Here is a 26,881-nt window from a genome sequence, read left to right on the forward strand (position 1 = left end):
CTCATATAAATAGAACAACCATTATTCTCTGATTTAAATGAATAACCGTCTCGCATCAAACAAGATCCAGATATAATGTTCATGCTCAACGCTGGCACCAAATAACAATTATTTAGGTCTAATACTAATCCCGAAGGTAGATGTAGAGGTAGCGTGCCGACGGCGATCACATCGACTTTGGAACCATTTCCCACGCGCATCGTCACCTCGTCCTTAACCAATCTTCGCTTAATCCGTAGCCCCTGTTTCGAGTTGCAAATATTAGCAACAGAACCAGTATCAAATACCCAGGTGCTACTGCGAGCATTAGTAAGGTACACATCAATAACATGTATATCACATATACCTTTGTTCACCTTGCCATCCTTCTTATCCGCCAAATACTTGGGGCAGTTCCGCTTCCAGTGACCAGTCTGCTTGCAGTAGAAGCACTCAGTCTCAGGCTTAGGTCCAGACTTGGGTTTCTTCTCCTGAACAGCAACTTGCTTGCTGTTCTTCTTGAAGTTCCCCTTCTTCTTCCCTTTGCCCTTTTTCTTGAAACTAGTGGTCTTATTGACCATCAACACTTGATGCTCCTTTTTGATTTCTACCTCCGCTGCCTTTAGCATTGCGAAGAGCTCGGGAATTGTCTTATTCATCCCTTGCATGTTATAGTTCATCACGAAGCTCTTGTAGCTTGGTGGCAGTGATTGAAGAATTCTGTCAATGACGCTATCATCCGGAAGATTAACTCCCAGTTGAATCAAGTGATTATTATACCCAGACATTTTGAGTATATGCTCACTGACAGAACTATTCTCTTCCATCTTGCAGCTGTAGAACTTATTGGAGACTTCATATCTCTCAATCCGGGCATTTGCTTGAAATATTAACTTCAACTCCTGGAACATCTCATATGCTCCATGACGTTCAAAACGTCGTTGAAGACCCGGTTCTAAGCCGTAAAGCATGGCACACTGAACTATCGAGTAGTCATCAGCTTTGCTCTGCCAGACGTTCATAACTTCTGGTGTTGCTCTTGCAGCAGGCCTGGCACCCAGCGGTGCTTCCAGGACGTAATTCTTCTGTGCAGCAATGAGGATAATCCTCAAGTTACGGACCCAGTCCGTGTAATTGCTACCATCATCTTTCAACTTTGCTTTCTCAAGGAACGCATTAAAATTCAACGGAACAACAGCACGGGCCATCTATCTACAATTAACATAGACAAGCAAGATACTATCAGGTACTAAGTTCATGATAAATTTAAGTTCTATTAATCATATTACTTAAGAACTCCCACTTAGATAGACATCTCTCTAATCATCTAAGTGATTACGTGATCCAAATCAACTAAACCATAACCGATCATCACGTGAAATGGAGTAGTTTTCAATGGTGAACATCACTATGTTGATCATATCTACTATATGATTCACGCTCGACCTTTCGGTCTCAGTGTTCCGAGGCCATATCTGCATATGCTAGGCTCGTCAAGTTTAACCTGAGTATTCCGCGTGTGCAACTGTTTTGCACCCGTTGTATTTGAACGTAGAGCCTATCACACCCGATCATCACGTGGTGTCTCAGCACGAAGAACTTTCGCAACGGTGCATACTCAGGGAGAACACTTTTATCTTGAAATTTTAGTGAGAGATCATCTTATAATGCTACCGTCAATCAAAGCAAGATAAGATGCATAAAAGATAAACATCACATGCAATCAATATAAGTGATATGATATGGCCATCATCATCTTGTGCTTGTGATCTCCATCTCCGAAGCACCGTCATGATCACCATCGTCACCGGCGCGACACCTTGATCTCCATCGTAGCATCGTTGTCGTCTCGCCAACTATTGCTTTTACGACTATCGCTACCGCTTAGTGATAAAGTAAAACAATTACATGGCGATTGCATTGCATACAATAAAGCGACAACCATATGGCTTCTGCCAGTTGCCGATAACTTGGTTACAAAACATGATCATCTCATACAATAAAATATAGCATCATGTCTTGACCATATCACATCACAACATCCCCTGCAAAAACAAGTTAGACGTCCTCTACTTTGTTGTTGCAAGTTTTACGTGGCTGCTACGGGCTTAGCAAGAACCGTTCTTACCTACGCATCAAAACCACAACGATAGTTTGTCAAGTTGGTGCTGTTTTAACCTTCGCAAGGACCGGGCGTAGCCACACTCGGTTCAACTAAAGTGAGAGAGACAGACACCCGGCAGTCACCTTTAAGCAACGAGTGCTCGCAACGGTGAAACCAGTCTCGCGTAAGCGTACGCGTAATGTCGGTCCGGGCCGCTTCATCTCACAATACCGCCGAACCAAAATATGACATGCTGGTAAGCAGTATGACTTATATCGCCCACAACTCACTTGTGTTCTACTCGTGCATATAACATCAACGCATAAAACCAGGCTCTGATGCCACTGTTGGGAAACGTAGTAATTTCAAAAAATTTCCTACGTACACGCAAGATCATGGTGAGGCATAGCAACGAGAGGGGAGAGTGTTGTCCACGTACCCTCGTAGACCGAAAGCGGAAGCGTTAACACAACGCGGTTGATGTAGTCGTACGTCTTCACGATCCGACCGATCAAGTACCGAACGCACGGCACCTCCGAGTTCAGCACACGTTCAGCTCGATGACGTCCCTCGAACTCCGATCCAGCCGAGTGTTGAGGGAGAGTTTCGTCAGCACGACGGCGTGGTGACGATGATGATGTTCTACCGACGCAGGGCTTCGCCTAAGCACCGCTACGATATTATCGAGGTGTAATATGGTGGAGGGGGGGGGGGCACCGCACACGGCTAAAAGATCGTTGGTCAATTGTGTGTCTAGAGGTGCCCCCTGCCCCCGTATATAAAGGAGCAAGGGGGGGGGGGTTCGGCCGGCCTAGAGGAGAGGCGCGCCAGGAGGAGTCCTACTCCTACCGGGAGTAGGACTCCCCCCTTTTCCATGTTGGACTAGGAGAGAAAGGGGGAAGAGGTGGAGGGGAGGAAGGAGGGGGGGCGCCGCCCCCCTCTCCTTGTCCTATTCGGACTGGGGGGGAGGGGCGCGCGGCCCTGCCCTGGCCTCCTCTCCTCTCTTCCACCTAGGCCCACTAAGGCCCATTAAGTTACCGGGGGGTTCCGGTAACCTCCCGGTACTCCGGAAAAATCCGATTTCACCCGGAACACTTCCGATGTCCAAACATAGGCTTCCAATATATCAATCTTTATGTCTCGACCATTTCGAGACTCCTCGTCATGTCCGTGATCACATCCGGGACTCCGAACAACCTTCGGTACATCAAAACATATAAACTCATAATATAACTGTCATCGTAACGTTAAGCGTGCGGACCCTACGGGTTCGAGAACTATGTAGACATGACCGAGACACCTCTCCGGTCAATAACCAATAGCGGAACCTGGATGCTCATATTGGTTCCTACATATTCTACGAAGATCTTTATCGGTCAGACCGCATAACAACATACGTTGTTCCCTTTGTCATCGGTATGTTACTTGCCCGAGATTCGATCGTCGGTATCTCGATACCTAGTTCAATCTCGTTACCGGCAAGTCTCTTTACTCGTTCCGTAATACATCATCCCGCAACTAACTCATTAGTCACAATGCTTGCAAGGCTTATAGTGATGTGTATTACTGAGTGGGCCCAGAGATACCTCTCCGACAATCGGAGTGACAAATCCTAATCTCGAAATACGCCAACCCAACAAGTACCTTTGGAGACACCTTTAGAGCACCTTTATAATCACCCAGTTACGTTGTGACGTTTGGTAGCACACAAAGTGTTCCTCTGGTAAACGGGAGTTGCATAATCTCATAGTCATAGGAACATGTATAAGTCATGAAGAAAGCAATAGCAACATACTAAACGATCGAGTGCTAAGCTAACGGAATGGGTCAAGTCAATCACATCATTCTCCTAATGATGTGATCCCGTTAATCAAATAACAAATCATGTCTATGGCTAGGAAACATAACCATCTTTGATCAACGAGCTAGTCAAGTAGAGGCATACTAGTGACACTCTGTTTGTCTATGTATTCACACATGTATTATGTTTCCGGTTAATATAATTCTAGCATGAATAATAGACATTTATCATGATATAAGGAAATAAATAATAACTTTATTATTGCCTCTAGGGCATATTTCCTTCACGCGCGGCGTCAGATCTCCTCGGCGTAGGGGGCGGAGCGCGCCGACGAGGAGGGAGGCTGGGGGCCACCGCCCACCTGGTGGCTCAAGGAGTAGGAAAGGAAAAAGAAGAAGGAGGAGGAGTACAAGAAGCGCGGTCTCGAGCTCAAGCGCAAGGGGATGCAGGCGTCTTACCGCAGCGACCCCGTCGGAGATCCATTCGCAAAGAAGCAGAAGTTCAAGCCCGCGGGGGCGGCGGCCTCCAAGCCGCCCCTCCCGCCCAGATCTGAGATGCCATCCTCATCCAAGGGCATGGCGGCAGAGCCGATCCCCGTCGAAGAAGCCGAGGGCCCGGAGTGCTTCAAGTGCGGCCACGCCGGACACCACCAAAACCAGTGCACATTCAAGCCGCTGTGCGTCGTGTGCACCCAGGAGGGGCAGACCTCTGCCTAGTGCCCTTCCCGCGGCAAGCCTCTGCTGCTCCAAACCATGGGGCATGCCATCTCCGGCGAGGGCTTCTTCTGCCTGCAGTACGTCGAGGACGCGGAGGAGGAGCCACAGGCCTTGCTCGGGGCCAACACGACCGTGCTGTCGGCGGCGCCGGGCGTGCTCTCAAAGGCCATCTTGGAGGTGGAGCTGCCGCACCTGTTCGAGGGGGTCTGGGATTGGCAGATCACCCCTCTCGATGGCGACTCGTTCTCGGTGGTGTTCCCGGATCCGGCCATGCTGCGGATGGCCACGCGCAGCCGCAAGCTCTTCCTCTCCCTCAACAACCTCACGGCCAACATCCGCGATGCCATCCTCGACGCGCCAAAGGGAGAGGAGATGCCTAAGGTCTGGGTCAAGCTGGGAGGGGTGCCACCCAAGCAGCGGTGGTCGGACAGACTCATGGCGGCCACCATGATGCTCGGTAGGCCACTCCTGGTCGACGACGAGTCGCTGGTCCGTCCGGGGCCGGTCCGCATGCGTTTCGCGTGCCGCAACCCTGCCAAGCTCCGGGGCACGGTGCAGATCTGGTTTAACGGCGCGGGGTTCAACATCTCTGTCGAGCCTGAGCTCGACGCGGTTCGTCTGGGGGCTCCAGCCCTTCCCTCCCCGCCCCTTCCCCCCCAACAACGGCAAGGGCCACAACCAGGACGGGCCGGGGCGGGACGGCGACAAGGACCAACTCGCAAGCATGGACGATGACTCCATTGCCACGGCGACATGGGAGAACCTGGGCATTATGGACAAAGGTGGGGCGGCAATCCCTCCTCGGCAGGCGGCGTTGGAGCCGGCGCAAGACGGGCAGTCCACTAGGATGGAGTTGTCGATCCCCAACCAGCACGGCCGCAACCTGGGCTCGGTGGCCTCTCCCCGGTGCGGCTGGTGGACAGGGTGCCTTCAGACCTGGCGGAGGTGGCTGTGTTGGATGGCGCACGAACTCCACTCGCCATGTCCGTGGACACCTCGCATTTCCCTCCCCCCTCCTGCTCTCTGACCCAGGGCGAACGCAGCAGCAACAAGGCCAGCGCGGCGAAGCAGTCCAAGAAGGTGGCGGTGCGCAAGGTGAGTGTGAAGGTGGTGCGGCTGGCTGATCAGCTGGGGGCCCCGGCGACCCCACGCCAGACGGTCATGGCTCTGGAGGCGCCCATCTCCGTCCTGCTCATGCAGGAGGCATCCAAGATGGCGCCCATCCCGAAGGCAAAGCGCTCCAAAGCCGTGGCGGCACAGGTGGCTCAGGTGCGGGCCAACTCTCGCTCCAAGGGCGCCAAGGGCAACATGCCGTCTCTCTAGTGCGCGCAACTCCTTCAAGCCCAGAAGAACTTGGAAACCTCAAGTAATCCACCTCCCCGCTTTATGATTCTTGACTCCTTTTCAGACGATCACTTGAGTGAGGTGTTGGAGGAGAGCGGTGTGGACGCGTTAGGCAAGGGCGGGACCAGTGAGCTCATCTCGCTGATCCATGCCAAGGAAGTGGCGCAGGCAGCGCTTGCAGCGGCGACTGCGCATCACGTGGACTGACTGGCATCTGAGGCAGGGGCCTCAGACGTGCTTGCGGTCTGGCCCGATGGGGACACAGCAACATGGGTTGCTTCTCCCCCCTCACCATGTCACGGCAAGGTGAGGCATGTGGCCAAGGCGATCACCTCCAGGGGCGTTCGTTTGCCCGCATTATCTAGATGCATGCCTTGTTCTGGAATATCCGTGGCTTTGGCCACATGGGGCGTCACACCCAACTGAAAGAATACATTAGGAAAGAGGCGGTCGATATCGTAGGGCTTCAGGAAACGATCAAAGTAGATTTTCGCCACCATGATATTCTTTCCATCGATCCCCTCGAACGTTTTGCGTGGAATCACGACCCGGTGACATGCCATTCCGGTGGCATGCTACTCGGCTTTTGCACTTCAATGTATGAGGTCTTGACCTGGGATGTTGGTTCCTTTTACATTGCGGCTAACATTCGAGTTCGCGCGTCATTACACGAGCTTGTGGTCGTCCAAGTCTACGGACCTGCGGATCACTCCCGCTCGGCGGAGTTCTTGGGAGAACTCCAAGCCATGGTGCTTGCGGTCTCCGCAGCCCAGACCCCCTTGATGGTAGAGGGCGATTTTACCCTTATCCGCTCGGGAGCAGACAAGAACAACAACACCATCAACTGGCCAAGGGTGGCCATGTTCAACAACGAAATAGCGTCTATGGCACTTTGGGAAGTGGCTAGGACCGGGGCTAGGTATACTTGAACGAACAAGCAGCTTGCCCTGGTGCGCTCGGTGCTGGACCGAGTGTTCATGTCACCCGACTGGGAGGTGCTGTACCCTTTGTGCTCGCTCCTCGCGGAAACGCGCATAGGGTCAGACCACGTTCTCTTGATCTTGTCCTTAGGGGAGGACAGGATCGACGCAACCCCCGTTTCTTTTTTGAGATGGCCTGGTTCGAGATACCAGGTTTCGACACCATTTTTAGGGAAAATGGTTGAGTTGTGTGCAACTCATTGGCCCACAACGTGGTCCTATGGAGTTTTGGAATGCGGCAGGGGGCCATCTTCACGCGAGCCTCAAGGGATGGGGTGCAAATCAAGGGCGTGACGATAATTTACTCAGGGCGAGTCTTGTCGATGAGATCACGAGTCTCGACGCCCAGGCCGACATGAGACCATTCTCTGAGCAAGAATGGGCTCATCACTACGCCCTGGAAGGGCACGTCGAAGCTATGCTTCGTACCGAGGAGGAATACTGGAGGCGCAGGGGCGGCCTCAAGTGGACGCTCAAGGGGGACGCCAATACCAAGTACTTCCATGCTTACGCGAATGGAAGACGACGGAAATGCGCGATCCTGTGGCTGCAATCGGAGCAGGGGCTGCTGTTGCACCAATCGAAGATTATGAACCACGTCTACGAGTTCTATATCAATCTGCTGGGACCGGAGAGGACCAGAGGGTTGGTCTTCGTGCTGACGTCTGGTTGCCCTACCAACGGGTCCTTGACAGCGAGAACGCCGAGTTGGGGCTCGCGTTTCTCCCCAAGGAGATCGACGATGCGCTTCTTAGCATGAAATCTGACACCGCGCCGGGCCCGGACGGGTGGCCGGTGGCGATGTTCAAGCATTTCTGGCCTTTGCTATGCGAGCCCATCTTCGAGGTGTGCAACGGTTTTATGCGCGGCTCGGTCGACATAGCTAGGGTTAACTACGTCGTTCTATTGCCTATCCCCAAAGTGGCCGGGGCGGACAACATCCCTCAGTACAGACCTATTGCGCTAATTAACGTTCCCTTCAAGATCTGTGCTAAAGCATGCACCACGTGCCTCGTCCCGATCGCTCATCGCACCATCAGTCGATCGCAATCGGCTTTCATTCGTGGACGCCACATCCTGGAGGGCCCGCTGGCCCTGCAAGAAATCCTTCACGAACTTAAACGCACGAACGAACCATCCATACTTCTCAAACTAGAATCTCGAAAAAGCGTATGACCGGGTAAACTAGGATTTCTTGCGCCAAGTTCTCATCAGCCGGGGTTTCTCGGCTGTTTGGGTTCACCGAGTAATGCAGCTAGTCTCGGGGGGCCAGACTGCGATCTCGGTCAACGGAGAAGTAAGGTACTTCTTCCGGAACAAGCATGGACTCCGTTAGGGTGACCCCATGTCCCCGATCTTGTTCAACTTCGTAGTCGACGCGTTGCCTGCGATGCTGCGGAGAGCCACCGAGGCTGGCCACATCAAAGGTGTAATGGGACACCTCATCCCATGGGGGATCTCCCACTTGCAGTACACGGACGACACGCTACTGCTGTTCCAGCCGGACCTCCACAGCGTGGCCACGGTCAGAGCCCTTCTCCTTAGCTTCGAGCTCATGTCAGGGCTCAAGATAAACTTCCACAAGTGTGAAGTCCTGCCCATGGGCTTGGAGGCGGAAGAAGGCAGGCGCATCGCGGACTTGCTCAACTTTAAAGTTGGCAAGCTTCCGTTTACGTACCTTGGTTTGCCTTTAGACTCCAAACGCATCACGATCGATTGTTGGGCCCCGCTATGGACCAAGGTGGGGGGACGGGTTTGCCCGTGGAGGGGCAAATTTCTCTCCTCCGCAGCCAGGCTAGTGCTCACGAACTCGAGCCTATCCTCCATGCCCCAGTTTGTGATGGGCCTCTTCCTCCTGGCAGAGGGTGTCCACGCCAAAATGGACACGCCCCGATCGCGTTTCTTCTGGGAAGGCACGGGTCCGAAAGTGCAAATACCATATGGTAAAATGGGCCGCGGTCTGTCGCCCCAAGGACTTGGGGGGCCTCGGGATCACCAACACTAGAATCCTCAACATTGCACTCGTTTGCAAATGGATTTGGAAGATATCCCAAGGGGCGACTGGCCTGTGTGGGTCGACCTGTTGCGTGCCAAGTACTTCCCGAACGGAAATTTTTTCGAAGGTGCAGCTAGGGGCTTGCCTTTCTAGAACGACCTCCAGGCCATTCGCCCGCCATTCGCCATGGGGGCTAAGTTTACCATTGGAGACGGTAGATCGGCTAGGTTTTGGCTCGATTTTTGGGTTGGCTCCCAACCTCTCTGGTCGGAATTCCAGGACCTATACGCAATTGCAGTAGACCCGGACCTGTCTGTGGCCTCGGCCCTTGCCTCGTCCCCCCGGCGATCTACTTCCGCCGCGAGCTTAATGCATGGTCAAGAGCAGGAGAGCTTTGCGGCGATGCTCGCGCTCATAAACCCGATTGCGTTGTCCACAACCGCGGACTCGGTGACTTGGGCACTCACCGCGTCCGGCAAGTTTTCGGTCAAATCCTTGTACCGCAAGCTTTGTCAGGCGCCGACCCTGCCGATGGCGAAGGGTCTTTGGAAAGCACACCTCCCGCTAAAAATCAAGGTGTTTTTTTGGCAGCTGTTCAGGAACAGCTTGCCCACCTCTGAAAATGTGGCTAAAAGGCAAGGGCCGTCGACTGGCACGTGTGCGATTTGCAACGTGGCCGAGGACGCGAACCATGTATTCTTCCGGTGCCCGCTGGCCAGGTTTGCTTGGAGCGCGGCCCGGACCGCGGCTCGCGTATCCTGGGACCCGAGGTCATCCAGTGACCTAGTGGCTATCCTGGACTCGGTCTAGGGGAGTGATAAATGTGTGATGTGGAGCTGTGTTGGGGCACTGTTCTGGGCCCTGTGGTTAACTAGGAACAAAATAGCTATCGAGGGGATCTTCCCGACCCACCCGGCTAATATCATCTACAAATGCAACTTATTCCTGCAGCAGTGGAATCGGTTGGCGAGGCGCAAGGATGCTGAGAAGATGCGATAAGCTCAAGACCGTCTGCGCCAGGTGTACGTCATGGCTAGGGAGCCAGCTGCCACTTCTTGATTTGGAGTGGCCCTTTTGTCCGTGTGCGAGCGTGCGTGCTCAATAATCTAGCCTTCGCGCCATGTAACCCTCTGCTCGCGCTCTTTTGGCCGTTAAACCCTAAACTTTCCGCGTTTGTATGGCTTGAGCATTTCAGTGTCGTGTAAGGTTGAATTGATTGGTACGCTGTCTATGTTGTGGGCTTTATTAATTTAAAGCCGAACGCTCCTAGCATCTTCGTTTAAAAGACAAACAACAATAGTACAAAAAACAACCATACCAACATTACCGAGTGCGCTACGTACTCTCCTGAATATGGACTGAGACGCACACTGGCACAGTGAACACATCACTAGTTAAGCGACCAGGCTGGCAAATTAAGTAGGTTTGAAGCTGAAGTAATAACAATCATAATACACGTTTTGGCCGGTCGTTCTCACTGTTCTACTCTCACCTGTGTACTCTCTTCCCCTGTTATCTTAATGTATGACACACACTTAATAATTTGAACTAAAACCACGACACTAATTTTGAATCCGAGGGAGTAGTATTTAGCGACAAATGGGCAACTACCAACTTCAGGGCCTAGGTGATCAGGGCGTGGACAAGTTTAGAGACCCAAAAATGTATTTCACTGTGTGCATCCTTCATGTCTTCAGTAACTCTTAAGTCATATTGATGCAGATATTAGGTACAACTAGTATCTATTCGATATCAGTAATTTCGCTTATCGAGAAATTGAACCCCATCTAGAAAAATCTAAGGACCAAATGGTCACGCATTAGACTAATAGCATCACCGTTTGGGCGCTGCTAACCGTTGAGCTCGGATGTTGGAGAAGGATGGAGTGGGAAGAAAGGGGAGGAGGAGTCCTACTGGTGGCAGCAACAGTCAATGCTGATGTCCAAACTTGCTCGTGTTCATGTGTGATCTGATAAAGGTCCCTTGCACAAGTTGTTTCGTCTTAGCAGCTGGCCTCACAATCGTGTGTTTTCTCCAGGTCATCATCCTCAAGAGCAGCCGTAAAAGCCGAAAGAACACCTAAATCGTAAGCAGGCAGCCAGACTTAGACTCTGAAACTAAAGAACACACGTAAATCTGGAACTGCACGCGAGTAGGTGACCAGCCTTGTTATAAAGCATTTGATTCTTGCAAGATGCAAGTGTTTTGAACTCTATAATTAGAATGTGAGACGTCCTATCTCCCCCACATCAATACCACACCACAAGAGCTAGCTAGCACACCCATAGTCGTCCATCAAAATGGCTTCAAGAAACACCGCTGTATTCCTCGTCGGGCTGCTCCTCTCGTGCGTCGCCATGAGGAGCGGGGCAAGAATCCTGGAGGAGGAGACGCCTTCGTCCAAAGGGGAGGAGCAGCTGCCGGAGCTGCCAACGCTGCCCAAGGTTGAGCTATCGCCTTTCCCGGAGGTGCACCTGCCACCTAAGCCCGAGCTGCCCAAGGTAGAGCTGCCGTCGTTCCCTGAGGTGCACCTGCCACCCAAGCCCGAGCTACCAACGTTCCCGGAGGTGCACCTTCCAGGCAAGCCGGAGTTGCCTAAGGTGGAGCTGCCACCGAAGCCAGAGATGCCCACCATCCCGGAGTTCCACTTCCCGCAACCGGAGGCTAAGCCATGAAGACTGTCTTCACTTGTCTTCTCTTTGCTCGTGCTCCTACATGTATCCTTTGCTCATGTTGTGTCTTTCATGGGATTGTTTAGTGTGGATTTTTCATGAGTCATTTATGTGATATCAAGCACTTATCTATGGCGCCTATTTAGATGGAATGTACATCTACAATACGGATGGATGTTTACATTAACAAGGTGGCAGCTGAGTTCCACAATTAATTGAGCAATCATCTTCTTCTTAACTAATGGAAAAGGCAAAGCTTTGCCTCATTTCAAATACATTGATGTATACATATATTAGTGTTGATTGCACACATTTCCTTTTAACTTAAAAATATTTGGAAAGCACGCTCATGCATGGTTCATCCTTATCAATAATTCCAATTGGAAGTTTTTACCCAATAAATCACCGCACGGAATCCTAACTCTGGCACGCTATTTACGACACATGCATTGTCCTTTGAGTTTGGCTTTGTTAGGCCTAAATACCTTGCGAATTAAGTAGGGTTTGGTTACCGTTCAGAAAGTCGGGCACCGTTCTGCAATTCCTAGGAGTGATATGAACAATCTCCATGGGCATGAAGGTATGGGTGAGATGGGTGGTAGCAAATTCTTGGAATCCTGATGGTTCGAGGGCTCAAGCATTGTTCATATTCGATGAATTCTCCTTTAAATTACTTAAAAAAGAAATGGGAGACAACCTTGTGGAATTGCAACGACGTGACCGAAAAAGGCTTTCGCCCCGCTTTATAAATAAAGTAAACCGCCAAGAGCACACATACAAGCACTAGTCCAGAACACACACACCCAAGTCTCACAGGAAGAAGTACAAAGGTTCTGCTGAGGGCATGGCTCAACAAGCCATAACAAAAAAGAAAACAAGGGGAGCCGGAGAACATGTCCAGCGCCCAATCCAGCTTTGGCGGTGGCGAAGGGTGGCGACAGACGGACGGCCATCGAGCGAAGGTCGGCGATGAAGGTGGAGATGGTGTCCCGGACCTGTGGGCGGCTAAGCGGCCGCCAAAGCTGCAAGTAAACAGATAGTTTGAAGAGAGCGTTAGTAGCCCGTCAAAGAGGTGCGCTGGATCACAAGTTTATTGCGGATCGTCCAGAGGGTCCAAACGAGGGCCCCAACCTCAGGCCACCTAATGTGGCGAGAGGGCAGGGGGAGTTCTGGAGTTCGGCGAATAGGTCGGGGAAGTTGGTGTGGCACCAGTTACGACCGACCACCTCTCTAAAGCAGCTCCACACAAATTGAGCGGACACACAAGAGAAGAAGATGTGATTCGAGTCTTCGGGGCGGCAAAGGCCAGTCCCAGGGCCATTGCGCTTGCGAGTCTCCACGCCAGACGGGGTCCGTCCACGGATCCATTGCCACATGAAGATCCGGATCTTCAGTCGCAGTCGGATGGACCACACCGCCGTAAGGGGGGAGGGGCGGTGGAAGGGGCAATGGCCTGGTAGAGGGGCTTGGTTGAGAATTGGCCTGACGGCTCAAGACGCCACCTAACCTGGTCCGGGCCTGCATCCACTACCGGTTCGTGGAGAGCGACGCAATCAAGTAACTCAGGCCAGTCGGCGGAATCCGGAGGCCCAAATGGCCTCCGGAATGCGAGGCGCCCTAAGTCAATAAGGGCCCTCTCTACTGAGATCGAAGGGTCGACGGCGATGGAGAAGAGGACGGGGAAGCGTGCCGCGAAGGGGGTGTCTCCCGCCCAACGGTCGAACAAGAATAGAGTCGTAGCCCCAGATCCAACCGAGATGGAGGTCCCAATGCGGAGGACTGGGAGTAGTTGGATTACCGACTGCCAGAACTGGGAACCGCCAGATCTCTGACAGAAGGCTAGGGGTTGCCCACGCAGGTACTTGTTCCGGATGATGTCTAACCAGAGGCCGCCATGCCCTTGCGAAATGCGCCAGAGCCAGCGGGATAACAGGGCAATATTCACGCGCTTAGAGCACATGATACCGAGTCCTCCTTGTTCCCGAGGCTTGCAAATGTCTGGCCAGCTAACCATATGGTATTTTTGCTTATTGTTGTCGCCTGCCCAGTAGAAATGAGACTGGACTTTGGCGATCTCATGGTGCAGAGTCTCGTGAAGGTTGTAGAAGCTCATGAGCAACAAGAGGAGGCTGGAAAGGGAGGAGTTAATGAGGATTGTCCGAGCCGCCTTCGACAGCCACCTACCCTGCCAGGGCTCTATGCGCGTTTGCAGGTTTGCCACGGTCGGACGCAAGTCAGTGACGGTAAGCCTAGAGTCACTAATGGGCGTTCCCAAGTACGTCGTGGGGAAGGAGCCCAGGTGGCAGTTAAGTCGGTTGGCAATGCCTAGGCATTGCGCCGGAGAGTAACCCATCACCATCACATCACTCTTGTCGAAGTTGATCTTGAGGCCAGACATTTGTTGGAAGAAGAGGAGGAGGAACTTGAGATTAGAGATGTTCGTCTCCGAGCCTTGTACCATGATGATGGTGTCGTCAGCGTACTGGAGAAGGGAGCTCCCGGAGCCGCCGGCCAGGTGGGGGGTGATCCCACGAATATGGCCCGCAGCCTTAGCCTTGTCCAGGATGGCGGCAAGCGCATCCGCCACCATGTTAAACAAGAATGGGGAGAAGGGGTCGCCTTGTCTAACCCCACAAAGAGTGGGTAAGTAAGGGCCGATCTCGCCATTGATGTTCACGGCAGTGCGACCGCAGGACACCATCTGCATCACTCGGGTGATCCACCGGTCGTCGAAGCCCTTCCGGAGCAGAACTTCCCAAAGGAAGGGCCAACTAACAGTGTCGTACGCCTTATGGAAATCGATCTTCAGGAAGACCGCCCTGAGGTGTTTAGACCGGACCTCATGGAGGACTTCATGGAGGACTAGCACCCCATCCAGGATATATCGCCCTTGAATGAAGGCATACTGGTTGGGGTCCGTAATGTGGTCGGCGAGCAGCACCCTATTGGCGTACCCTTTTGCCAGAATCCGGAAGATCACATTGATAACCGTGATCGATCGGAACTGGCGAATGTCGGAAGCACCAGGCACTTTGGGGATGAGCGAAATGATCCCATAGTTGAGGCTTCCGAGGTCGATGTACCTAACGTAGAACTCGTCGAAGATGGCCATGATCTCAGGCTTAATCACATTCCAGAAGGTCTGGAAGAATTTTACCGGGAGGCCATCCGGACCCGGGGCCGAGGTAGGGTTCATGCCTCTAATGGTAGCCCATACCTCACCCTTAGAGAAGGTGGTCGTAAGGGCCGCGTTCTCCGCAGCGGAAACTAGCTGGTGGCTGGTCCAACAATCGTGGGTCGGAGATAGTCCGCTCCAAGGAGAGGAGGAGAACAAGGATCTGTAGAACCCGTCGAGATGGGCCCTAATGTCACCCGGGGACTGCAGAAGGGTCGTGCCATCCCAGAGGAGGGGGCTGATGTCGCGTCTACGGCGGCCATTCGCAATGGCCTGAAAGTAGGCCGTGTTCGCGTCGCCCTTCAATACCCATTTTTGGAGCCATGTAGGCGCCAATAGCCCTCCTTGTCGGTGTAGATGACGGAGAGTTGGTCTTCCAAGTCGTATCGGGAAAGCCACTCCTCGGGGAAGAGGTCGGTCGCGTCCGCACACAGGTCCAGGGCCTAGATGGAGGTTGATAGGGCCTTCTTGCGCTCGTGGAGATCATGCCCCAAGTTGGCGCCCCGTCCCTTCATGAACTGCCGGCCACGTTTGGAACAGAACTGCCACAAGTCAATGGCCGAGGGGGGACGGGGGTGAGGGTGGGCACACGCCTCCACCCAGCGAGCGCCGACGGCCTCCACAAAACCAGTTTGGGACAACCAGAATGTCTCAAACCGGAATCGGGGGGGGGGGGGATCGGCGGTCGCTCGTCGGCGAAGGACAGGAGGAGGGGGACGTGGTCGGAGCCAATCCGTGTGATGGCCCAGAGGGAGGCGAGGGAGCAGCGGAGGTCCCATGTGATGCCCCCGATTTTACCGTACACTAATCATGCACGCAAATGTGTACGATCAAGATCAGGGACTCACGGGTAGATATCACAACACAACTCTACAACATAAATAAGTCATACAAGCATCATAATACAAGCCAGGGGCCTCGAGGGCTCGAATACCTTTGCTCGATCATAGACGAGTCAGCGGAAGCAACAATATCTGAGTACAGACATAAGTTAAACAAGTTTGCCTTAAGAAGGCTAGCACAAAAGTAGCAACGATCGAAAAGGCAAGGCCTCTTGCCTGGGACCTCCTAACTACTCCTCGAAGCCGAACTCCATGTAGAATCATCCTCGGGATCTCTAGCTCCTGGACTCCAGCATCTGGTTGCGATAATCAGGTATAGGAAGGGGAAAAGAGGGAGAAAAGCAACCGTGAGTACTCATCCAAAGTACTCGCAAGCAAGGAGCTACACTACATATGCATGGGTATATGTGTAAAGGACCATATCAGTGGACTGAACTGCAGAATGCCAGAATAAGAGGGGGATAGCTAATCCTGTCGAAGACTACGCTTCTGGCCATCTCCATCTTGCAGCATGCAGAAGAGAGTAGATTGAAGTCCTCCAAGTAGCATCGTATAGCATAATCCTACCCGGCGACCCCCTCCTCGTCGCCCTATTAGAGAACGATCACCGGGTTATATCTGGCACTTGGAAGGGTGTGTTTTATTAAGTATCCAGTTCTAGTTGTCATAAGGTCAAGGTACAACTCCTGGTCGTCCTTTTACCGAGGGACACGGCTATTCGAATAGATAAACTTCCCTGCAGGGGTGCACCACATAACCCAACACGCTCGATCCCATTTGGCCGGACACACTTTCCTGGGTCATGCCCGGCCTCGTAAGATCAACACGTCGCAGCCCCACCTAGGCACAACAGAGAGGTCAGCACGCCGGTCTAAATCCTATGCGCGCAGGGGTCTGGGCCCATCGCCCATTGCACACCTGCACGTTGCGTACGCGGCCGGAAGCAGACCTAGCCTAGTGGCGTTCCAGTCCAATCCGACGCGCGCCACTCAGTCGCTGACGTCACGAAGGCTTCGGCTGATACCACGACGCCGGGATACCCATAACTACTCCCGCGTAGATGGTTAGTGCGTATAGACCAAATGGCCAGACTCAGATCAAATACCAAGATCTCGTTAAGCGTGTTAAGTAACCGCGAACGTCGACCAGGGCCAGGCCCACCTCTCACCTAGGCGGTCTCAACCTGCCCTGTCGCTCCGCCACAAAGTAACAGTCGGGGGCCGTCAGGAACCCAGGCCCACCTCTACCGGGGTGGAGCCACCTGTCCTTTCAGCCCCCTCATCAGAATCACTTGCGGGTACTCCTCGAGCCGACCCGACTTTAGTCACCACATGTGTCATGTATATAATGTATATAGTATATACCCGTGATCACCTCCCGAAGTGATCACGGCCCAGTAGTATAGCATGGCAGACGGACAAGAGTGTAGGGCCACTGATGGAACACTAGCATCCTATACTAAGCAGTAGGATCGCAGGTAAAGGTAATAACAGTAGTGGCAAAGACAGGCTATGCAGCAGAATAGGATTAACGGAAAGCAGTAGCATGCTACACTACTCTAATGCAAGAGTATAGAGAAGAATAGGCGATATCTTGTGATCAAGGGGGGGGGCTTGCCTGGTTGCTCTGGCAAGTAGGAGGGGTCGTCAACTCCGTAGTCGAACTGGGTAGCAGCAGCGTCGGTCTCGTAGTCTACCGGAGAAGGAGAGGGGGAAGAAACAGTAAATACGGAGCAAACAAAGCATCACAAAACATAAGGAGGCAAAACGCGATGCTAGGTATGCCCTAACGCGGTAGTAAGTGATACCGGCGAAGGGGGGAAACATCCGGGAAAATATCCCCGGTGTTTCACGTTTTCGGACAGATGAACCGGAGGTGAAATGTTGCAGGTTCACTATGCTAGGGACGCGTGGCGGACGAACGGACTGCGTATTCGGATTCGTCTCGTCGTTCTGAGCAACTTTCATGTACAAAGTTTTTCCATCCGAGCTACGGATTATTTTATATTATTTTTTAAAGATTTAAATCATTTTTAGGATTTATTTAATTAATTTAATCAACATTATCCAGAATAGTAAAAGATGACGTCAGCATGACATCATGCTGACGTCAGCAGTCAACTGTGCAGTTGACTAGGTCAACTTCGTGTGGGTCCCGCATGTCATACACTAGACTAATTAATCATGATTAATTAGTTTAGTTAATTGATTAAGTTAATCAAACTCAATTAATTAAGTTAATTAGATAGTTAATTACTTAATTAATTAATATTATTATTATTATTATTATTATTATTTTATTCTTTTTTTAAACGTCTTAGGGGCGGGGCCCATGTGTCATAGGCCCCCGGGGGGCATAGTGGTTTTGGGCGCGGGTGCGGGCACGCAGGCCCGTGGCCACCAGAGGGGCACCGGCGACAGCAGGGCACGGCGAGGCCGGTCGCCGGAGGCGACAGCGGTGAGGCCACGGCGGGGCGGCGCCAGGGCGCGGCGGAGAGGCCTCAGCGGGGTGAGGCGCTGGGCGCGGCCAGCGCACGGGAGCGTGTACAAGCACGCGCTGGGCGCGGCGGGGGGGAACGGCGCCGGCGACAGTGGCGAACGAGCTAGGGGAGGGGAGGCCGGAGCACAGGGGAAAGAGGAGGGCGCGGGGCTCACAGTGAGCCAGAAGGGGATGGCAGCGACTCGTGGTGGTGCTTGAGGCAGCGAGGTCGGGGGCGACGGTGACGAGGAGGAGGCAGTCCGTCGAAGGCAGAGGCGCGTCGAGCTCCGGGCGGCGAGGATCCAGCGACCGGGGCGGCGGGGCGGTCCTGCTTGAGGTGAAGCTACGGGCGCACGGGGCCTCCATGGCCGGCGGGTCGGGCGCGTCAGGGAAGGCCATCGCCGTCGGGCGGCGATGGGAGGCGCTGGTCAGCGCCAGCGCGGGAGAGGTGGGGTCGGGGTCAGGGGCGATGGGGATCGCCCGGATCCAGCACAGAGAGGGGAAGGAGTGGAGGAAGGCGGGGCGGCGCTGGGGGTGGGCGTCGAGTGGCGGCGTTGGCGACGGGGACAGCGAGCGCGTCGGGGGACGGGGGCGCCGGCTGCCCCGATCCAGATCGGGTCGGGGGGGTCGTCGAGGAAGGAGGCAGACGGACTATGGTCAGTGGGGCCGTACACGATAATCACCTCCCACTTGAAGTTGAGGGCCCGTTCATAAAGCTCCATGCTAACAAAGAACTGTCCCCGGTCCATACTACCCACCTCGAAGGTGGCATCCTTCACACCTAAAAGGATGCCACCAGAATGGCCGGTACTCCCACTAGAAGGGAGCCAATGCCAAGCAAAGAGGTGGGAGCTCAACCTATCGAGCTCCGGAAGAGAGAATTCTATACGCATGGTTTCCTGGATGGCTAATATGTCAATGTGTTTATCTCGCATGTATTCGATGAGTTGGCGGCGTCGGCCATCATGACCGAAGCCGCGGATGTTCCAGAAGAGGGCACGCATTAAGGAGCCATTGGGGGCTGCTTGACCCCAGAACACGAGACGCGCTTTGGGCGCGGAGGGCAGCAGTCTGAGAACGAGTGCGGCCCCAGAGCTCCGCCTCTCCAAGCGGAAGGGGACCCCGCGCACGCCGAGGCTGTGCTGGGGTGGCTAACTCTGCAGCGGGCTGGGGAGCGCGCGGGGGGGGGGGGGGGGGGGGAGGGGAGAGCAGAGCCGCGCGGGCTTCCGCCAGTCTACCGTCAAGAATCTCGCGGGCACGGATGGCCGCGATCTAGACTAAGGGGGGAGCGGCCACCCCCCTGAAGATGATCGCGGAATCGGTCGCAACCTTTGCTAGGTGACCAAGCGGAACCGACTCGAGAGCAGAGAACAAGCAAGTAGCAGCAGAGGGTGGGACAGCAGGGGTACCTGGCTCCAAATTCGGGGCCGCGACCCGGAGCTCTGCCCGCTTGAAGATGGGCAGAGCCGGGCTACCCTCCGGCCCTGCGGCGTCGAGCCGAGCGCTACGGCGGGAGACCGTCATCGGGGAGGAGGAAGACCGGCCGTGGCGGGAGTAGGCCGCAGATCGTGGAGGGGGAGGCTGGGTGGCCACAGGTTTGGTCACCTGGGTCTCCCCATCCGCACCGGGGTCCGCCACAGAGGAGGGCAGGGGTGCCAGCCCGGAGCAGCCGAGGAGCAAGAGAGTCGGGACCGTAGACGGCGGTGCAGGGTCGTGGGAGAGGGGCGGCGGGGCCACCAACGGTCGCGGCGATGGGAGAGGGGCCGCGGCCGACGTTGGGGAGGCGTCCACGGGAGGAGCCGCAGGAGGGCACGCATCCAGAGGAGGGGCTGAAGCCGCCCCAGGCGGTCGACGAGGAAAGAGGCCGGGAGGGGCACGCCCATGGAGGGACCCGTCACGCCCGGGAGGGAGGGCGGAGCAGCTTCCCCGGCCAGCCCGTCGGAGGGGGGCGCACGGGGGAGCGAGTAGAGGAGGTCGGGCATACGACCAGGCCGACGCTCGAAGTGTCACCCTCCTCCGAGGGCTCGGCCACTGGGTCCGTCGGGACGTCCGGGGAAGGAGGCGAGGAGGACCGAGGGACGAGCGCGGCCCCCAGGGGTCGGGGGCTGAGGCCAGGGAGACGGAGAGCAGTAGGGCGAGTCGTCTGATCCCCCTCCTCTTTCGAACGGTGGGAGCGGGGGTGGTGACGGTCGCGGTAGTCGCCGTCCGTCTCCGGGTTGCCACCGAGCGGGCCGTCGTCGGAGAAGCGAGGGCGGCCGACATGGTTGGGGGGCTCCGGGGTAATCCGGAGGTCAAAGCCCTGGTCGTTGAAGAACACTCGAACGGTGGCGCGGAGCTTGGAGGAGTCCAGACACTTGAACTTGACCTGGACCTCCTCCTCCTTGCGGAGAGAGAGCTCGTCAACCACCACCACCTTGCCCAAGATCCGGGACATCTGGCGGATGACAGGCTCAGACCGGGCGATCTCGGGGAGGCCGGCCACGAGGATCCAGGCGGTATCCAGGGCGGCCACCGCCTTCGCTTCGAGGATCGGCTCGGTGATGTCGACGACGAGCTAAGTGAGGGCGAGGGTGATCGGGCCATTGCGGGTGGCGTAGCCGTGGCTGACGGCGTCGGGGAAGATCACGGTGAAGATGTTGCCAGAGGTAGGAGTGACAACCCAATCCCACCGACGGCGGTAGAGGTGGTTGAGCTCGGCCTCAATCATCTCAGGGGAGGCCACCCCATCAACCACAGTGACAATCACCTGTAGCGAGGGGGTGGGAGGTGGAATGTCGGGGACCTCGAGGTGGAAGAAGCCCAGACCCTCGATGCCGTGGCCGTACATCATGAGCTCAGAGGTCACCGGTCTATCCGGACACAGAAGGGCGGGGTGGCCCGGATCCTTGCAGATGTAGCAGCACTGAGGGTTGACGCAGTTGACTTGCGAGTGGCCCGACACCCCGCAACTGAAGCACGGGGGCGGGGGAGGCCGGAGACGGGGACCCAGGGCAGTAGATGCGCCCGGGGCAGGCGAGGGGAGCGTAGCTTGGTTGCCCCTGCCCTGGCCGCGGCACTTCTTCTTCTTCTTCTTGGCCGGGCCTTGGCGGCCACGAGATGGGCCGCCACCTGGGGCGGCAGAGGAGGCCGGGGCCGAAGGAGCAGCTGCATGGGGAGGGACGTACTTCCGGGTCGAAGGAGCATGCGGCTGGGCTTGTGAGCGGGGCGAGGGGGGCGAGCCGAGCAGGTCGGGGACGGGGAGCGTCCGCGGTGAGGGGCAGGGGAAGGCGAGCGGCGCCGAGGGCGCCTGTCGCCTGACACCGCCAGGCGGGGGGAGCGGGACTGGCCACGGCGCTCATGGCGGTCCGGCAGCGCTGGTCGTTGCGGCGGCCGTCGCGGAGGTCACGGAGTTCGCGCCGGAGCTCTTCCTCACGATAGAGGGCGTTCGGAGATGGGCGAGGGGGGTCGCGGCGGTCCTCCGCACGCCGCTTGTGCTGGGCCTCGTCGTCATCCCATTCGCGGGGCATGGCCGGCCGCGGTGAGGGAGGAGGGGGAGGGTCGGCAGCGTCGAGCGGCCGGGCGGGGGAGGGGAGCGGCAGGGCGGACTGGAGAGCAGTGGAGGGGCGGGACGGGGCGGGAGTGGCGGCGGAGAGGGAAACTGGTGCGCTCGGGAGGCCACGAGGGAGCCAAATCAAGGGCACAGGCGCAGCGGGCCTAGGGTATGCGAGCGGCCCAGCAACGGCAGGCCGGTCCAGCCCAGGCAAGCTGGGCCCAACCCCAACCAGTGACAGGGGCAGTTGGGCCGGGCCGCGGCCCAGGATGCCACGCTCCCGTGTGGCGCTGACCAGGGGGTGGGACGGGATCGCAACCCTTAGGGTTTCCCCTCGACGGGAGGGATCCGCCGTCACCGCTGCCGCCGGCAACGCGTCGCCGGAGATGGTTGTCCAGGGTCGTCGGAGGGATTGGGATGCACGAAAACGGAGGGAGAAGGACCCAAAAGCTGCAATGAACAGGCGGAAGGGCGAGAACCGAGCAAAGGGAGCCAGAGAGAGGGGGCCATGTTGAGCCGCCGGCGAGGCCGGAGCCGTCGCAGGGCAAAGGCCAGCCATAGGGCGGCGCCACGACGCATGGGCATGGCCCAGGTCGGAGCGGCTGACCACGCCCCAAGCCCGGCAGTGGCGCGCACCACCCCGCCACAAGGGCGACCCTTGCATCCCAGCGGCCCGAGCAGAGCTCAAGGGCGGCGTCATCGAGAGCGGCAGCAGCGAGCCGGCGGCAGTACCCCGCACGGGGGGAGGGGGGCTGAGCCACCGGCCCTGCAGGGCGGCGCGGAGCGACGGGGAGCCAGGGAAGTGGGGGGAGGGTGCACGGCGGAGGGGGACGTTGTATCGTCGTCGGCAAGGTCTGCCCAGCGGACTCGAGCCGCGACAGCAGGGGCGGGCACAGGTTGGACGGGCGGGGCCGGGGCGGGCGGCAGGGGTGAGGGGCGGCCGCGGACTCCGGCGCGATGCAGAGGGTGGCTGGCGCGGCAAGCGCGACGCCCGCCGGGGGGGGGGGGGAGGGGCGAGTCGCCAGAGCGCTCCTCCATCTCGCGTGCCATCAGCTTATCGTTTTTTCGCAACGATGTTTTCACCTAGGTTTGATCAATATGTAGAGCGGATTACATACCATTGGTGTATTTTGCGTGATCAATAAACCTGAACATCTTGCTATCTTCTTAAATAGCTCAATGGTGTTAATACTCCCGGTCCTAATGTTTACGTGAATAGATTGAAAATAGCTTGAAAGATGAATAGGCAACAACTGATGAAGTTTGGCGGTGGAGTTTGCTTACTGTTGGTTGTGGTTTTGGTGAGCGTCGATGCCTCCCGTATGGGTGCTTCTGCTGGGTTGCATCTTAGGTATAATTGCTACTTGATACACAGTGTTTCTTGTTGTCATGGTTTTTGGGTTATCCTTAAATCAACCACTCTTTATATGGTTTTTGATCTAGTTTTGTTCAGTCTTCTTCTGTAAGAAATGGAGAGGAGCTCCCTGCCCTCTTAAAGAAGCTTCTGTTAGAAAATATAACTAATGATCAAGCTTCCTTACCAGTACCTTTGTTTCAAATTAAACTGTCAAAACGTCCTATATTTAGAAACAGAGGTGTAGTTTACCGCAGGCTTGGTTTGCGCCTATCATTTTTTCCACCAACAGAACATAAAAGTCTATTTGTGCTAACAATATTAACACCGGTGAGCAGGAGGGTGTCCATTTAGTGCATGCATCACTAGCATGTCGAGCGAAAGGAGGTGGTTGGGATCTGCATGTCATTTGTCAACATACGATGCTGATGAGGGGTCCAGGACCAACTTTTTTTTAATCTTAATTCGAATTGTGCTGCTAGTATGGTTGGCAAATATGTCTCAATCTGTTGTTGCCTACATGAAATCGATAGGTTCGCAATGTTCGAAAGCGAATAATAATGGACCCCAATCCATGGAAATCATTCGACAGGAGGGATGGCAAACACAAACCCCCGGGATGGCAGTTTATGTGGCTGGGGGTGGCATTTTTCAAGACGGCCATGGCAGTTTGTTTAAAATGCAGGGAGTTTTGAGCAGAAACAGTTCTGGGGCCGTTTGTTCGCCAGATAGCTTTATTGATAATAATATAACAAATACAAACCAATGTCACCGGGTGCCCGACTCTATAAAATATTTTACCGAGACCCCACATTAGCATAGTGAACATATCACTAGTTAAGTGCTCGAGTAACATTTGTTTTTCGAAAAGGGGCGCTTTATTACTTATAAGATTTAAACATTACACCCGGCCTCTGCATAACTGAGATGCACACAGCCAAATAAGATCCTCTCACATAAAATAAAAATAAAAAAGTGAATTACAACGAAACATGTAGGGTCCGTATAACGCCTAAAACGGAGGGGGCCAATCCTTAGATCATGTTGCCACCCATGTTGGGTAAAACTATCCCTCGCCGTAGCCTCCAATCGTGTACACACCTCCGTGAACAGGCCTCGATTCTCCATGCATTGTAGAGAGGACCATAAATGAAGAGCCCTGTTACATCTACAGATAACCTGTAACACAGAAGTACTTTTATCGTTAAAAACCTTATCATTTCTACATAGACAAAGCGACCAAATAACGGCAAGCGCTCCCATCCTGAGAGAGTTCTAAACCTGTGATCAATCCCATGTAACCAGTTGCCAAATACATTAGCAACATGATACGTCTCCAACGTATCTATAATTTATGAAGTATTCATGCTATTATATTATCCTTTTAGGATGTTTTATATGCATTTATATGCTATTTTATATGATTTTTGAGACTAACCTATTAACCTAGAGCCCAGTGCCAGTTTCTGTTTTTTCCTTATTTTTTAGTATCGCAGAAAAGGAAAACCAAACGGAGTCCAATTGACCTGAAACTTGACGGAGCTTATTTTTGGACCAGAAGAAGGCCATGGAGTAAAAGAGTTGGGCCCGAAGAGACCCGAGCTGCCCACGAGGGTGAGAGGCGCGCCCACCCCCTGGGCGCGCCCCCTACCCCGTGGATAGCCCGGAGACCCCCCTGACTTGTTCCCGACGCCAAAACCTCTTATATATACAGAAACCCCCAGAACATAACCTAGATGGGGAGTTCCGCCGTTGCAAGCCTCTGTAGCAACCGAAAACCAATCTAGACCCGTTCCGGCACCCTGCCGGAGGGGGGAATCCCTCACCGGTGGCCATCTTCATCATCCCGGCGCTCTCCATGTTGAGGAGGGAGTAGTTCACCCTTGGGGCTGAGGGTATGTATGTGACGCCCCCGATTTGACCGTACACTAATCATACACGCAAATGTGTACGATCAAGATCAGGGACTCACGGGGAGGTATCACAACACAACTCTACAACATAAATAAGTCATACAAGCATCATAATACAAGCCAGGGGCCTCGAGGGCTCGAATACAAGTGCTCAATCATAGACGAGTCAGCGGAAGCAACAATATCTGAGTACAGACATAAGTTAAACAAGTTTGCCTTAAGAAGGCTAGCACAAACTAGGATACAGATCGAACGAGGCGCAGGCCTCCTGCCTGGGATCCTCCTAACTACTCCTGGTCGTCGTCAGCGGACTGCACATAATAGTAGGCACCTCCAGTGTAGTAGGAGTCGTCGTCGACGGTGGCGTCTGGCTCCTGGACTCCAACATCTGGTTGCGACAACCAGGTAGAAAGGAAAGGGGAAAAGAGGGAGAGAAGCAACCGTGAGTACTCATCCAAAGTACTCGCAAGCAAGGAGCTACGCTACATATGCATGGGTATAAGTGTAAAGGGCCATATCGGTGGACTGGACTGCAGAATGCCAGAATAAGAGGGGGATAGCTAATCCTGTCGAAGACTATGCTTCTGGCAGCCTCCATCTTGCAGCATGTAGAAGAGAGTAGATTGAAGTCCTCCAAGTAGCATCGCAAAGCATAATCCTACCCGGCGATCCCCTCCTCGTCGCCCTGTTAGAGAGCGATCACCGGGTTGTATCTGGCACTTGGAAGGGTGTGTTTTATTAAGTATCCGGTTCTAGTTATCATAAGGTCAAGGTACAACTCCGGGTCGTCCTTTTACCGAGGGACACGGCTATTCGAATAGATAAACTTGAAGGAAATATGCCCTAGAGGCAATAATAAAGTATTATTTATTTCCTTATATCATGATAAATGTTTATTATTCATGCTAGAATTGTATTAACCGGAAACATAATACATGTGTGAATACATAGACAAACAGAGTGTCACTAGTATGCCTCTACTTGACTAGCTCGTTAATCAAAGATGGTTATGTTTCCTAGCCATAGACATGAGTTGTCATTTGATTAACGGGATCACCTCATTAGGAGAATGACGTGATTGACTTGACCCATTCCGTTAGCTTAGCACTCGATCGTTTAGTATGTTGCTATTGCTTTCTTCATGACTTATACATGTTCCTATGACTATGAGATTATGCAACTCCCGTTTACCGGAGGAACACTTTGTGTGCTACCAAACGTCACAACGTAAATGGGTGATTATAAAGGTGCTCTACAGGTGTCTCCAAATGTACTTGTTGGGTTGGCGTATTTCGAGATTAGGATTTGTCACTCCAATTGTCGGAGAGGTATCTCTGGGCCCACTCGGTAATGCACATCACTATAAGCCTTGCAAGCATTGTGACTAATGAGTTAGTTGCGGGATGATGTGTTACGGAACGAGTAAAGAGACTTGCCGGTAACGAGATTGAACTAGGTATCGAGATACCGACGATCAAATCTCGGGCAAGTAACATACCGGTGACAAAGGGAACAACGTATGTTGTTATGCGGTCTGACCGATAAAGACCTTCGTAGAATATGTGGGAGCCAATATGGGCATCCAGGTCCCGCTATTGGTTATTGACCGGAGACGTGTCTCGGTCATGTCTACATAGTTCTCGAACCCGTAGGGTCCGCACGCTTAACGTTACGATGACAGTTTTATTGTGTTTTGATGTACCGAAGGTGTTAGGAGTCCCGGATGAGATCGGGGATATGACGAGGAGTCTCGAAATGGCCGAGACATAAAGATCGATATATTGGACGACTATATTCGGACTTCGGAAAGGTTCCGAGTGATTCGGGTATTTTTCGGAGTACCGGAGAGTTACGGGAATTCGTATTGGGCCTTAATGGGCCATACGGGAAAGGAGGGAAAGACCCCAAAGGGTGGCCGCACCCCTCCCCATGGGCTAGCCCGAATTGGACTAGGGAAGGGGGGCGCACCCTTCCTTCTTGCTCCTTCCCCCTTCCCTT

At 54.2% G+C, this 26,881-nt stretch overlaps 1 protein-coding gene across 1 annotated transcript; it reads left to right on the plus strand.

Annotated features, from left to right (window-relative positions):
* The first annotated feature begins 11,184 nt into the window (after positions 1-11,184).
* On the plus strand, positions 11,185-11,723 carry LOC123049038 (protein PELPK1-like). The gene has a single exon (XM_044472040.1). The coding sequence runs from the start codon at positions 11,221-11,223 to the stop codon at positions 11,593-11,595; it is 375 nt and encodes a 124-aa protein (XP_044327975.1). The 5' UTR covers positions 11,185-11,220; the 3' UTR covers positions 11,596-11,723.
* The last annotated feature ends 15,158 nt before the right edge of the window (positions 11,724-26,881 follow it).

This window comes from Triticum aestivum, chromosome 2D (assembly GCF_018294505.1).
Source record: "Triticum aestivum cultivar Chinese Spring chromosome 2D, IWGSC CS RefSeq v2.1, whole genome shotgun sequence".
In the NCBI taxonomy this organism is placed as follows: Eukaryota; Viridiplantae; Streptophyta; class Magnoliopsida; order Poales; family Poaceae; genus Triticum; species Triticum aestivum.